This window comes from Salmo salar, chromosome ssa09 (genome assembly GCF_905237065.1).
Source record: "Salmo salar chromosome ssa09, Ssal_v3.1, whole genome shotgun sequence".
In the NCBI taxonomy this organism is placed as follows: domain Eukaryota; kingdom Metazoa; phylum Chordata; class Actinopteri; order Salmoniformes; family Salmonidae; genus Salmo; species Salmo salar.
The window spans coordinates 53,214,299-53,228,680 of NC_059450.1; the positions used below are offsets into that span (position 1 = coordinate 53,214,299).

General features: G+C 45.1%; 1 protein-coding gene across 5 annotated transcripts in view; it reads right to left on the reverse strand.

Moving 5' to 3' along the window:
* LOC106591480 (attractin) overlaps positions 1–14,382 on the reverse strand; it is a 627,298-nt gene that overhangs the window by 577,323 nt on the left and 35,593 nt on the right. For all 5 annotated transcript variants that reach the window (XM_045723805.1, XM_045723804.1, XM_045723802.1 and 2 more), the window contains exons 4-5: positions 10,134–10,262; positions 5,426–5,628 (exon numbers count right to left, since the gene is read on the reverse strand). In XM_045723805.1, coding sequence (XP_045579761.1) covers positions 5,426–5,628; positions 10,134–10,262 — 332 coding nt within the window. The remainder of the gene's footprint in view (positions 1–5,425; positions 5,629–10,133; positions 10,263–14,382) is intronic.

Consider the following 14,382-nt stretch of genomic DNA (forward strand, 5'->3'; position numbering starts at 1 on the left):
TGGTATTATAGACTACATTCCTTAGTATTATAGAAACAGCTGGTATTATAGACTACATTCCTTAGTATTATAGATACAGCTGGTATTAAAGGCTACATTCCTTAGTATTATATATACAGCTGGTATTATTACTATAGACTACATTCCTTAGTATTACATATACAGTTGGTATTATAGACTACATTCCTTAGAATTATAGATACAGCTGGTATTATAGACTACATTCCTTAGTATTATAGATACAGCTGGTATTATAGACTACATTCCTTAGTATTACAGATACAGCTGGTATTATAGACTACATTCCTTAGTATTATAGATACAGCTGGTATTATAGACTACATTCCTTAGTATTATAGATACAGCTGGTATTATAGGCTACATTCCTTAGTATTATAGATACAGCTGGTATTATAGGCTACATTCCTTAGTATTATAGATACAGCTGGTATTATAGGCTACATTCCTTAATATTATAGATACAGCTGGTATTATAGGCTACATTCCTTAGTATTATAGATACAGCTGGATTTATAGACTACATTCCTTAGTGTTATAGATACAGCTGGATTTATAGACTACATTCCTTAGTGTTATAGATATAGCTGGTATTATAGACTACATTCCTTAGTATTATAGATACAGCTGGTATTATAGACTACATTCCTTAGTATTATAGATATAGCTGGTATTATAGACTACATTCCTTAGTATTATAGATACAGCTGGTATTATAGACTACATTCCTTAGTATTATAGATACAGCTGGTATTATAGACTGCATTCCTTAGTATTACAGATACAGCTGCAATTATAGACTACATTCCTTAGTATTATAGATACAGCTGGCATTATAGACTGCATTCCTTAGTATTATAGATACAGCTGGTATTATAGACTGCATTCCTTAGTATTATAGATACAGCTGGTATTATAGACTACATTCCTTAGTATTATAGATACAGCTGGTATTATAGACTACATTCCTTAGTATTATAGATACAGCTGGAATTATAGACTACATTCCTTAGTGTTATAGATACAGCTGGTATTATAGACTACATTCCTTAGTATAATAGATACAGCTGGTATTATAGGCTACATTCCTTAGTGTTATAGATATAGCTGGTATTATAGACTACATTCCTTAGTATTATAGATACAGCTGGTATTATAGACTACATTCCTTAGTATTATAGATACAGTTCGTATTATAGACTACATTCCTTAGTATTATAGATACAGCTGGTATTATAGACTACATTCCTTAGTATTATAGAAACAGCTGGTATTATAGACTACATTCCTTAGTATTATAGATACAGCTGGTATTATAGACTACATTCCTTAGTATTATATATACAGCTGGTATTATTACTATAGACTACATTCCTTAGTATTACAGATACAGTTGGTATTATAGACTACATTCCTTAGAATTATAGATACAGCTGGTATTATAGACTACATTCCTTCGTATTATAGATACAGCTGCAATTATAGACTACATTCCTTAGTATTATAGATACAGCTGGCATTATAGACTACATTCATTAGTATTATAGATACAGCTGGTATTATAGACTACATTCCTTAGTATTACAGATACAGCTGGAATTATAGACTACATTCCTTAGTGTTATAGATACAGCTGGTATTATAGACTACATTACTTAGTATTATAGATACAGCTGGTATTATAGACTACATTCCTTAGTATTATATATACAGCTGGTATTATTACTATAGACTACATTCCTTAGTATTATAGATACAGCTGGCATTATAGACTGCATTCCTTAGTATTATAGATACAGCTGGTATTATAGACTGCATTCCTTAGTATTATAGATACAGCTGGTATTATAGACTACATTCCTTAGTATTATAGATACAGCTGGTATTATAGACTACATTCCTTAGTATTATAGATACAGCTGGAATTATAGACTACATTCCTTAGTGTTATAGATACAGCTGGTATTATAGACTACATTCCTTAGTATAATAGATACATCTGGTATTATAGACTACATTCCTTAGTATTATAGATATAGCTGGTATTATAGACTACATTCCTTAGTATTACAGATATAGCTGGTATTATTACTATAGGCTACATTCCTTAGTATTATAGATACAGCTGGTATCATAGACTACATTCCTTAGTATTATAGATACAGTTCGTATTATAGACTACATTCCTCAGTATTATAGATACAGCTGGTATTATAGACTACATTCCTTAGTATTATATATACAGCTGGTATTATTACTATAGACTACATTCCTTAGTATTACAGATACAGTTGGTATTATAGACTACATTCCTTAGAATTATAGATACAGCTGGTATTATAGACTACATTCCTTCGTATTATAGATACAGCTGCAATTATAGACTACATTCCTTAGTATTATAGATACAGCTGGCATTATAGACTACATTCCTTAGTATTATAGATACAGCTGGTATTATAGACTACATTCCTTAGTATTATAGATACAGCTGGTATTATAGACTACATTCCTTAGTATTACAGATACAGCTGGAATTATAGACTACATTCCTTAGTGTTATAGATACAGCTGGTATTATAGACTACATTACTTAGTATTATAGATACAGCTGGTATTATAGACTACATTCCTTAGTATTATATATACAGCTGGTATTATTACTATACACTACATTCCTTAGTATTATAGATACAGCTGGTATTACAGACTATATTCCTTAGTATTATAGATACAGCTGGTATTATAGACTACATTCCTTAGTATTATAGATACAGCTGGTATTATAGACTACATTCCTTAGTATTATAGATACAGCTGGTATTATAGACTACATTCCTTAGTATTATAGATACAGCTGGTATTATAGTCTACATTCCTTATTATTATAGATACAGCTGGTATTGTAGACTACATTCCTTAGTAATACAGATACAGCTGGTATTATAGCCTACATTCCTTAGTATTATATATACAGCTGGTATTATTACTATAGACTACATTCCTTAGTATTACAGATACAGCTGGTATTATTACTATAGACTACATTCCTTAGTATTATAGATACAGCTGGTATTATAGACTACATTCCTTAGTATTATACACTGCTCAAAAAAATAAAGGGAACACTTAAACAACACAATGTAATTCCAAGTCAATCACACTTCTGTGAAATCAAACTGTCCACTTAGGAAGCAACACTGATTGACAATACATTTCACATGCTGTTGTGCAAATGGAATAGACAACAGGCGGAAATTATAGGCAATTAGCAAGACACCCCCAATAAAGGAGTGGTTCTGCAGGTGGTGACCACAGACCACTTCTCAGTTCCTATGCTTCCTGGCTGATGTTTTGGTCACTTTTGAATGCTGGCGGTGCTTTCACTCTAGTGGTAACATGAGACGGAGTCTACAACCCACACAAGTGGCTCAGGTAGTGCAGCTCATCCAGGATGGCACATCAATGCGAGCTGTGGCAAGAAGGTTTGCTGTGTCTGTCAGCGTAGTGTCCAGAGCATGGAGGCGCTACCAGGAGACAGGCCAGTACATCAGGAGACGTGGAGGAGGCCGTAGGAGGGCAACAACCCAGCAGCAGGACCGCTACCTCCGCCTTTATGCAAGGAGGAGCAGGAGGAGCACTGCCAGAACCCTGCAAAATGACCTCCAGCAGGCCACAAATGTGCATGTGTCTGCTCAAACGGTCAGAAACAGACTCCATGAGGGTGGTATGAGGGCCCGACGACCACAGGTGGGGGTTGTGCTTACAGCCCAACACCGTGCAGGACGTTTGGCATTTGCCAGAAAACACCAAGATTGGCAAATTGGCCACTGGCACCCTGTGCTCTTCACAGATGAAAGCAGGTTCACACTGAGCACATGTGACCGACGTGACAGAGTCTGGAGACGCCGTGGAGAACGTTCTGCTGCCTGCAACATCCTCCAGCTTGGCCGGTTTGGCGGTGGGTCAGTCATGGTGTGGGGTGGCATTTCTTTGGGGGGCCGCACAGCCCTCCATGTGCTCGCCAGAGGTAGCATGACTGCCATTAGGTACCGAGATGAGATCCTCAGACCCCTTGTGAGACCATATGCTGGTGCGGTTGGCCCTGGGTTCCTCCTAATGCAAGACAATGCTAGACCTCATGTGGCTGGAGTGTGTCAGCAGTTCCTGCAAGAGGAAGGCATTGATGCTATGGACTTACCCGCCCGTTCCCCAGACCTGAATCCAATTGAGCACATCTGGGACATCATGTCTTGCTCCATCCACCAACGCCACGTTGCACCACAGACTGTCCAGGAGTTGGCGGATGCTTTAGTCCAGGTCTGGGAGGAGATCCGTCAGGAGACCATCCGCCACCTCATCAGGAGCATGCCCAGGCGTTGTAGGGAGGTCATACAGGCACGTGGAGGCCACACACACTACTGAGCCTCATTTTGACTTGTTTTAAGGACATTACAGCAACGTTGGATCAGCCTGTAGTGTGGTTTTCCACTTTAATTTTGAGTGTGACTCCAAATCCAGACCTCCATGGGTTGAAAAATTGAATTTCCATTGATTATTTTTGTGTGATTTTTGTTGTCAGCACATTCAACTATGTAAAGAATAAAGTATTTAATAAGATTATTTCATTCATTCAGATCTAGGATGTGTTATTTTAGTGTTCCCTTTATTTTTTTGAGCAGTGTAGATACAGCTGGTATTATAGATACAGCTGGTATTATAGACTACATTCCTTAGTATTATAGATACAGCTGGTATTATAGGCTACATTCCTTAGTATTATAGATACAGCTGGTATTATAGGCTACATTCCTTAGTATTATAGATATAGCTGGTATTATAGACTACATTCCTTAGTATTATAGATACAGCTGGTATTATAGACTACATTCCTTAGTATTATATATACAGCTGGTATTATAGACTACATTCCTTAGTATTACAGATACACGTTATCTCTCTGTTCACTCAGTCAATAAAAGGACAGGAGGGAAACACCTCTGGAATAAATCAGCGTGTATCCCAAATGGCACCATAACTCCCTATATAGTGCACTACTTTAGACCAAGGTCCATAGGGAGCCATTTGTGACGCTGTCACCCTTTCCTTTCAGTGAGGGACAATACCAGCTAGTTAATAGGTAATGTATTAGCCCAGGGATATGAACAGCGGGTATTTGTTTTGGCCTAATGTTGGAATTAAACTGTTGACAGTACAATAGTCAAATGAATACATCATTGACTGGAAGGTCATTGCCGATGTGTTTCCGTGACGATGGCTGTTTTATGAGGCATTCAACAACAATATGGAGGTAAGTCAAACTAATAGTGTGTAGGAAAAAATAGGGAAATATGTCACAAACATACGCACGTGTGTATCAGTAGTTGAAGATAGAGACTGTGCCCACCTTGCCACCCAGGTTGGCATCGACATGTCTTTGTGTCCTGAAGGCAGTGTCCCCTGTCAGGCCAACCACAGTCTGACAGGCAGTACGGGATATCACAGGCCTCGCCCTTCCAATTGGATTCACAGTCACAATAAACAGCACCTGTTGAGTTCCCAACGCGACACTCCCCTCGGCCTGAACAGTTGTTAGGGCACGTGTTCACCCTGAGGGAGGGGGTGAGAGAGAGTTGAGGGGGGGGTGAAAGGTGGGGGTGGGGGGGTGAAAGGTGGGGGTGGGGGAGAGAGGTGAAGGGGGGAGAGAGAGAGGAGAAGGGGGAGAGGTGAAGGGAGGGGAAAGAGGTGAAGGGGGGAGAGGAGAAGGGGGAGAGAGGTGAAGGGGGGAGGAAGAGAGAGGTGAAAGGGGGGGTGGGGGGAGAGAGAGGAGAAGGGGGGAGAGAGAGGAGAAGGGGGAGAGGTGAAGGGAGGGGAGAGAGGTGAAGGGGGGGAGAGAGGTGAAGGGGGGAGGGGAGGAAGAGAGAGGTGAAGGGGGAGGGGAGGAAGAGAGGTGAAAGGGGGGTGGGGGGAGAGAGGAGAAGGGGGGGATAGGTGAAAGGGGAGATGGGGGGAGAGAGAGGTGAAAGGTGGGGTGGGGGAGAGAGGAGAAGGGGGGGAGATAGGTGAAAGGGGGGATGGGGGAGAGAGAAGTGAAAGGTGGGGTGGGGGGAGAGAGTGGTGAAGGGGGGGAGGAAGAGAGAGGTGAAGGGGGGGAGAGGAGAAGGGGGAGGAAGAGAGAGGTGAAAGGGGGGTGGGGGGAGAGAGAGGAGAAGGGGGGGATAGGTGAAAGGGGGGATGGGGGAGGGGGGGAGGAAGAGAGGTGAAAGGGGGGAGAGAGAGATAAAAAAAAGACGAGGGGGTAGGAGAGAGAACGATGGATGGATGAGATTAGAAGGTACATAAATATACTCACTGACCGTTTCAAGTTTAATTCCGTATGCTAATGAAGAGACAAAGGGGTTTATAATATAAAACTCTACAAACATCAAAACTGCACAACGTAGAAGAATTACAACAATACATGAGGGATTGAAAGCTGGGATAAACTAGAGCAAACTCCTGAGAACGTAATACTTTGGAGCGAGACAGTCGACAAGAAGAGGTTTGTGGTTCTGTTTCATGTTGTTCGGGCAGCAGCAGTAGTCGTACAGTTTGATGTTTTGGCTCTGGGCTCTTTGAGACATCACAGAGAGAAAAAGAGACCCGAGGCACTTTCTTTTATCCGTTTTCTCAGCACAACTTGAATCGTATCATCATTGGCGACGGGGGCAAGTACCCATACAGAACTCTGGGTAGTTTGTGTCGTGCCCTTCAAAGATGTTGGGGGTCAAGGCTAACTAGCCTGGTTAACTAGCCTGGTTAACTAGCCTGGTTAACAAGCCTGGTTAACAAGCCTGGTTAACAAGCCTGGTTAACTAGCCTGGTTAACTAGCCTGGTTAACTAGCCTGGTTAACTAACTTTGCTCTCTCTTCCTGCTACTCCCATTTATATTTAGCAATCCAGTTTACAAAACAAAGTGGCACTTTTCCTCTTTTGGTAAAGAGCTACTGTAGCTACTGGCTGGCCATGTTACTAAGAAGAGGCCCTGCAAGGCCAGATTCTCCTGTTACTAAGAAGAGGCCCTGCGAGGCCAGATTCTCCTGTTACTAAGAAGAGGCCCTGCGAGGACAGGTTCCCCTGTTACTAAGAAGAGGCCCTGCGAGGCCAGGTTCCCCTGTTACTAAGAAGAGGCCCTGCGAGGCCAGGTTCCCCTGTTACTAAGAAGAGGCCCTGCGAGACCAGGTTCCCCTGTTACTAAGAAGAGACCCTGCGAGGCCAGATTCCCTTGTTACTAAGAAGAGGCCCTGCGAGGCCAGGTTCCCCTGTTACTAAGAAGAGGCCCTGCGAGGCCAGGTTCCCCTGTTACTAAGAAGAGGCCCTGAAAGGCCAGACTCACCTGTTGCTAAGAAGACGCCAGGTTCACATGTTACTAAGAAGAGGCCCTGCGAGGCCAGACTCACCTGTTACTAAGAAGAGGCCCTGCGAGGCCAGGTTCCCCTGTAACTAAGAAGAGGCCCTGCGAGGCCAGGTTCCCCTGTTACTAAGAAGAGGCCCTGCGAGGCGAGATTCCCCTGTTACTAAGAAGAGGCCCTGCGAGGCCAGGTTCCCCTGTTACTAAGAAGGGGCCCTGCGAGACCAGATTCCCCTGTTACTAAGAAGGGGCCCTGTGAGGCCAGGTTCCCCTGTTACTAAGAAGAGGCCAGGTTCCCCTGTTACTAAGAAGAGGCCCTGTGAGACCAGATTCCCCTGTTACTAAGAAGAGGCCCTGCGAGGCCAGACTCACCTGTTACTAAGAACAGGCCCTGCAAGGCCAGACTCACATGTTACTAAGAAGAGGCCCTGCAAGGCAAGACTCACATGTTACTAAGAAGAGGCCCTGCAAGGCAAGACTCACCTGTTACTAAGAAGAGGCCCTGCGAGGCCAGGTTCCCCTGTTACTAAGAAGAGGCCCTGCGAGGCCAGGTTCCCCTGTTACTAAGAAGAGGCCCTGCGAGGCCAGATTCCCCTGTTACTAAGAAGAGGCCCTGCGAGGCCAGGTTCCCCTGTAACTAAGAAGAGGCCCTGCGAGGCCAGGTTCCCCTGTAACTAAGAAGAGGCCCTGCGAGTCCAGATTCCCCTGTTACTAAGAAGAGGCCCTGCGAGGCGAGATTCCCCTGTTACTAAGAAGAGGCCCTGCGAGGGAGACCAGATTCCCCTGTTACTAAGAAGGGGCCCTGTGAGACCAGGTTCCCCTGTTACTAAGAAGAGGCCCTGTGAGACCAGATTCCCCTGTTACTAAGAAGAGGCCCTGTGAGCCCAGACTCACCTGTTATTAAGAAGAGGCCCTGCAAGACCAGACTCACATGTTACTAAGAAGAGGCCCTGCGAGGCCAGACTCACATGTTACTAAGAAGAGGTCCTGCGAGACCAGACTCACCTGTTACTAAGAAGAGGCCCTGCGAGGCCAGACTCACCTGTTACTAAGAAGAGGCCCTGCGAGGCCAGACTCACCTGTTACTAAGAAGAGGCCCTGCAAGGCCAGACTCACCTGTTACTTAGAAGAGGCCCTGCGAGGCCAGGTTCCCCTGTTACTAAGAAGAGGCCCTGCGAGGCCAGGTTCCCCTGTTACTAAGAAGAGGCCCTGAAAGGCCAGACTCACCTGTTGCTAAGAAGACGCCAGGTTCACATGTTACTAAGAAGAGGCCCTGCGAGGCCAGACTCACCTGTTACTAAGAAGAGGCCCTGCGAGGCCAGGTTCCCCTGTAACTAAGAAGAGGCCCTGCGAGGCCAGGTTCCCCTGTTACTAAGAAGAGGCCCTGCGAGGCGAGATTCCCCTGTTACTAAGAAGAGGCCCTGCGAGGCCAGGTTCCCCTGTTACTAAGAAGAGGCCCTGCGAGGCCAGGTTCCCCTGTTACTAAGAAGGGGCCCTGCGAGACCAGATTCCCCTGTTACTAAGAAGGGGCCCTGTGAGACCAGATTCCCCTGTTACTAAGAAGAGGCCCTGCGAGGCCAGACTCACCTGTTACTAAGAACAGGCCCTGCAAGGCCAGACTCACATGTTACTAAGAAGAGGCCCTGCAAGGCAAGACTCACATGTTACTAAGAAGAGGCCCTGCAAGGCAAGACTCACCTGTTACTAAGAAGAGGCCCTGCGAGGCCAGGTTCCCCTGTTACTAAGAAGAGGGCCTGCGAGGCCAGGTTCCCCTGTTACTAAGAAGAGGCCCTGCGAGGCCAGATTCCCCTGTTACTAAGAAGAGGCCCTGCGAGGCCAGGTTCCCCTGTAACTAAGAAGAGGCCCTGCGAGGCCAGGTTCCCCTGTAACTAAGAAGAGGCCCTGCGAGTCCAGATTCCCCTGTTACTAAGAAGAGGCCCTGCGAGGCGAGATTCCCCTGTTACTAAGAAGAGGCCCTGCGAGGCCAGGTTCCCCTGTTACTAAGAAGGGGCCCTGCGAGACCAGATTCCCCTGTTACTAAGAAGGGGCCCTGTGAGACCAGGTTCCCCTGTTACTAAGAAGAGGCCCTGTGAGACCAGATTCCCCTGTTACTAAGAAGAGGCCCTGTGAGCCCAGACTCACCTGTTACTAAGAAGAGGCCCTGCAAGACCAGACTCACATGTTACTAAGAAGAGGCCCTGCGAGGCCAGACTCACATGTTACTAAGAAGAGGTCCTGCGAGACCAGACTCACCTGTTACTAAGAAGAGGCCCTGCGAGGCCAGACTCACCTGTTACTAAGAAGAGGCCCTGCGAGGCCAGACTCACCTGTTACTTAGAAGAGGCCCTGCGAGACCAGGTTCCCCTGTTACTAAGAAGAGGCCCTGCGAGGCCAGGTTCCCCTGTTACTAAGAAGAGGCCCTGCGAGGCCAAACTCACCTGTTACTAAGAAGAGGCCCTGCGTGGCCAGACTCACCTGTTACTAAGAAGAGGCCCTGCGAGGCCAAACTGAATGAGATGTTAAACACGGTTAGGTTATAAGGTCAGGGGTTAGAGGTCAGGGGTAAAGGGTTACCTGTATGAAACGATTAAAAACACAGGTTATAGGGTCAGGGATTAAGGGTTAGAGGTTAGGGGTTAAGGGTTAGGGGTTAAGGGTTAGGGGTCAGAGGTTAAGGGTCAGAGGTTAAGGGTCAGAGTTTAAGGGTCAGAGGTTAAGGGTTACCTATATGAGATGTTGAAGCCGGTCAGGTTATAAGCAGCGTCGCTGAAGAAGTGGAGGAGGGCGTAACCAGACTGTGACACCACTTCCGGAACCGTCTCGTTGCCGTAGCGCTCAGGAACTATCAACCCACTGCAACAAGGACGGACAACACCCATCAAAACCCTACATCATTAATCTCCTGTAGCAACAATACGCAGGTTAATAAAAGGTTCAATTCAAAACAAGTTGTAAAAGTTGACAAAACAGTTCACAGTATATGCAACGCATTTAGACCGCATAGAGGAGTGGATGTCTATGATTGAATCACAGTCAATTCTTAGGTATCAAACTCCTGGTTTACCCCAGATTAACATGTCATGATTGAGTAATCTCCCTCCCCTGCACATCTCTCACACCGCAGTGCAATATTACAGAGTTCAGGTCTGCTGAAACTTCTGGTGCGTTATCTCAGCAGACACATACCTACTGCTGTTTTCATCCTTCCACTTCACATTGTGTTTTGGATGTTTTTGGACTACTACCAACCTACAACTCCACTTGGTTTAGCCTACTTGGATGTACTCTTTCTCTCCCACGGCCCGGTGATGAGCTTTCCCTCCCTGCAGGCTTTCCACCAGCCTGTACTGGGACACTTTCCACCGGCCTGTACTGGGACACTTTCCACCGGCCTGTACTGGGACACTTTCCACCGGCCTGTACTGGGACACTTTCCACCGGCCTGTACTGGGACACTTTCCACCGGCCTGTACAGGGACACTTTCCACCGGCCTGTACAGGGACACTTTCCACCGGCCTGTACTGGGACACTTTCCACCGGCCTGTACTGGGACACTTTCCACTGGCTGTACTGGGACACTTTCCACCGGCCTGTACTGGGACACTTTCCACCGGCCTGTACTGGGACACTTTCCACCGGCCTGTACTGGGACACTTTCCACCGGCCTGTACTGGGACACTTTCCACCGGCCTGTACTGGGACACACTTTCCAATGAATTACTGAACAAAACGCACAAACAAAACTGAGGTTTTGGATATAAAGAGGGAATTTATCGAAACAAAACTGACATTTACTGTGTAACATGGAGTCTTGGGAGTGCTACCATATGAAGATCATCAAAGGTAAGTGATACATTTTATCGCTATTTCTGACTTTTGTTACTCGTCTACTTGACTGGTTACTGTGTGTAATGATTTGTCTGCTGGACGCTGTTCTCAGATAATCGCATGGTTTGCTTTCGCCGTAAAGCCTTTTTGAAATCTGACACAGCGGTTGGATTAACAAGAAGTTTATCTTTAATAAGCTGGTGTATAACATTTGTATCTTTTATGTATGTTTATTATGAGAATTTCTGTTTTGTTGAGTTTCACGCTCTAGAATTTCACCGGATGTTGTTTGAGACAGTGGATTACTGAACAAAACGCGCTAACAAAAATATCTGATACCGTGGTTGGATTAACAAGAAGTTAATCTTTAAACCGATGTATAACACTTGTATGTTTCATGAATTTTTATAATGAGTAGAAAGGTTAAACCTAGAGAGGTTAAACAGGTCAACATTCAGAAGGCCACGGGATCAGACGGATTACCAGGACGTGTAACCAGAACACGTGCAGACCAACTGGTAAGTGTCTTCACTAACATTGTCAACCTCTCCATGACCGAGTCTGAAATACCTACATGTTTCAAGCAGTCCATCATAGTCCCTGTGCCCAAGAAAGCGGAGGTAATCTGACTAAATGACTATCGCCCCGTAACATTCACCTCAGTCCATGAAGTGCTTTGAAAGGCTGGTCATGGCTCACATCAACACCATCATCTGAGAAACTACATGACTACCACCCCAAACAGATCCACAGATAATGCAATCTCAAATCGCACTCCACACTGCCCTTTCCCACCTGGACAAAAGGAACACCTACGTAAGAATGCTGTTCATTGACTACAGCTCAGCGTTCAACACCATAGTGCCCACGAAGCTCATCACTAAGCTAAGGACCCTGGGACTAAACACCTCCCTCTGCAACTGGATCCTGGACTTCCTGACGGGCCGCCCCCAGGTGGTAAGGGCAGCCAACAACACATCTGCCACGCTGATCCTCAACACTGGAGCTCCCCAGGGGTGCGAGCTTAGTCCCCTCCTGTACTCCCTGTTCACTCATGACTGCACGGCAAGGCACGATTCCAACACCATCATTAAGTTTGCTGATGACACAACGGAGGTAGGCCTGATCACCGACAACGATGAGACAGCCTATAGGGAGGAGGTCAGAGACCTGGCAGTGTGATGCCAGGACAACAACCTTTCCCTCAATGTGAGTAAGACAAAGGAGCTGAGCGTGGACTACAAGAAAAGGCGGGCCGAACACGACCCCATTAACATCGACGGGGCTGTAGTGGAGCGGGTTGAGAGCTTCATGTTCCAAGGTGTCCACATCACCAACAAACTATCATGGTCCAAACACACCAAGACAGTCGTGAACAGGGCACGACAACGCCTATTCCCCCTCAGGAGACTGAAAAGACTTGGCATGGGTCCTCAGATCCTCAGAAAGTTCTACAGCTGCACCATCGAGAGCATCCTGACCGGTTGCATCACCGCCTGGTATGGCAACTGCTTTGGCATCTGACCGCAAGGCACTACAGAGGGTAGTGCGTAGGGCCCAGTACATCACTGGGGCCAAGCATCCTGCCATCCAGGACCTATACACTAGGCAGTGTCAGAGGAAAACCCCCAAAAATTGTCAAAGACTCCAGTCACCCAAGTCATAGACTGTTCTCTCTGCTAGGTCCAAAAGGCTCCTTAACAGCTTCTACCCCCCAAGCCATAAGACTGGGGAACAATTAATCAAATGGCCGACCGGACTATTTGCATTGACATTAGTTTGATTTAGAATGGACCATTAACATGCACCTGTCTCGGAACAGGGCAGTGGGAGAAAAAAAACACAAGTAATCTGTATGCTTAAACAGTGAACGGAGGACGCTTTTCCCACAGTTCATTTTCATGCCAGCCAGGTCGGCTACTCCTGTTGTAAAGAGAAGCAATGTGGTTAATATCAGGAAAGTTGAGAAATAAATATAGTAGTCTATAGAAAGCTGATGGGATCCTCCTCTTTTTAATAGAGGCCATCAATACAGTATGGGGATCTTAATAAATACCAAATGGGTGTCCGTTGTTTTCAGAGTATCACGGCTGTTTGACACTGAAAAGCCCTATAGGTATTGACCAACTATGGATGCCCTGCTGAAGGACCTTAATTGTGCAGAATGGGTGGTTGTTCATTGGCCCCCAGCGGTGGTGAGTATATGTCATGCCCTGGCCATAGAGAGGGTTTTGTTCTCTATTTTGGTTAGGCCAGGGTGTGACTAGGGTGGGCGTTCTATGTTCCTTTTTCTATGTTTTTGTATTTCTTTGTTTTGGGCCGAGTATGGTTCCTAATCAGAGGCAGCTGTCTATCGTTGTCTCTGATTAGGAATCATACTTAGGCAGCCTTTTCCCACCTGTGCTTTGTGGGATCTTGTGTTTGTGTAGCTGCCTGTGAGCAGCCCAGAATGTCACGCTTTGTTTTCATCTGTATTGTTTTGGTGAGTTTCATATTTATTAAACATGTGGAACTCCTAAGTACGCTGCGCCTTGGTCTACTCCTTTAGACGATCGTGACAGTATACTTCTAGCTAGACCATAGACTGCTGCTTATGTATCTGGTTATGTATATGAACAGTTGCATTTAAAAAAAAATAATACCCAGCTTGATAAATTAGTAGGCTAATTCCCCAGCCAAGTAAATACAGCTAGTAGAGTAATTTTGGTTGTGAAGTGCATTAGCAAAAAGCTTTGTCCTTTCTTTAGAACAAAATGCAATTTACCACTTGGCTGTCTATTATATCAACCTGTCACAGGCCAACACCACTTCATAAGATTGACTGCTGCAGTTGTTAGATGTCCAGATTGTAGCTGAACATGCAGCATAGATACGGTCATGGGCAAAAGTTTTGAGAATGACACAAATATTACACAAATACACATCGACCAAGATATTCTGTAATGACGTCAGTGTGTAATTGCTTGTGTTAGAAATACAAAAATGACCAAATACAAACCTTGTTATATTTTTTAAATACATTTGAGACAGTTTGATGAGCAAGTATTCTTACATGATCTGTATCATAATATTGACAGAGTAAATCTGATTCCCGATGTTGACACTGCCTGGGACTATTTTTATATGAAATTTGTGTCGATTTGT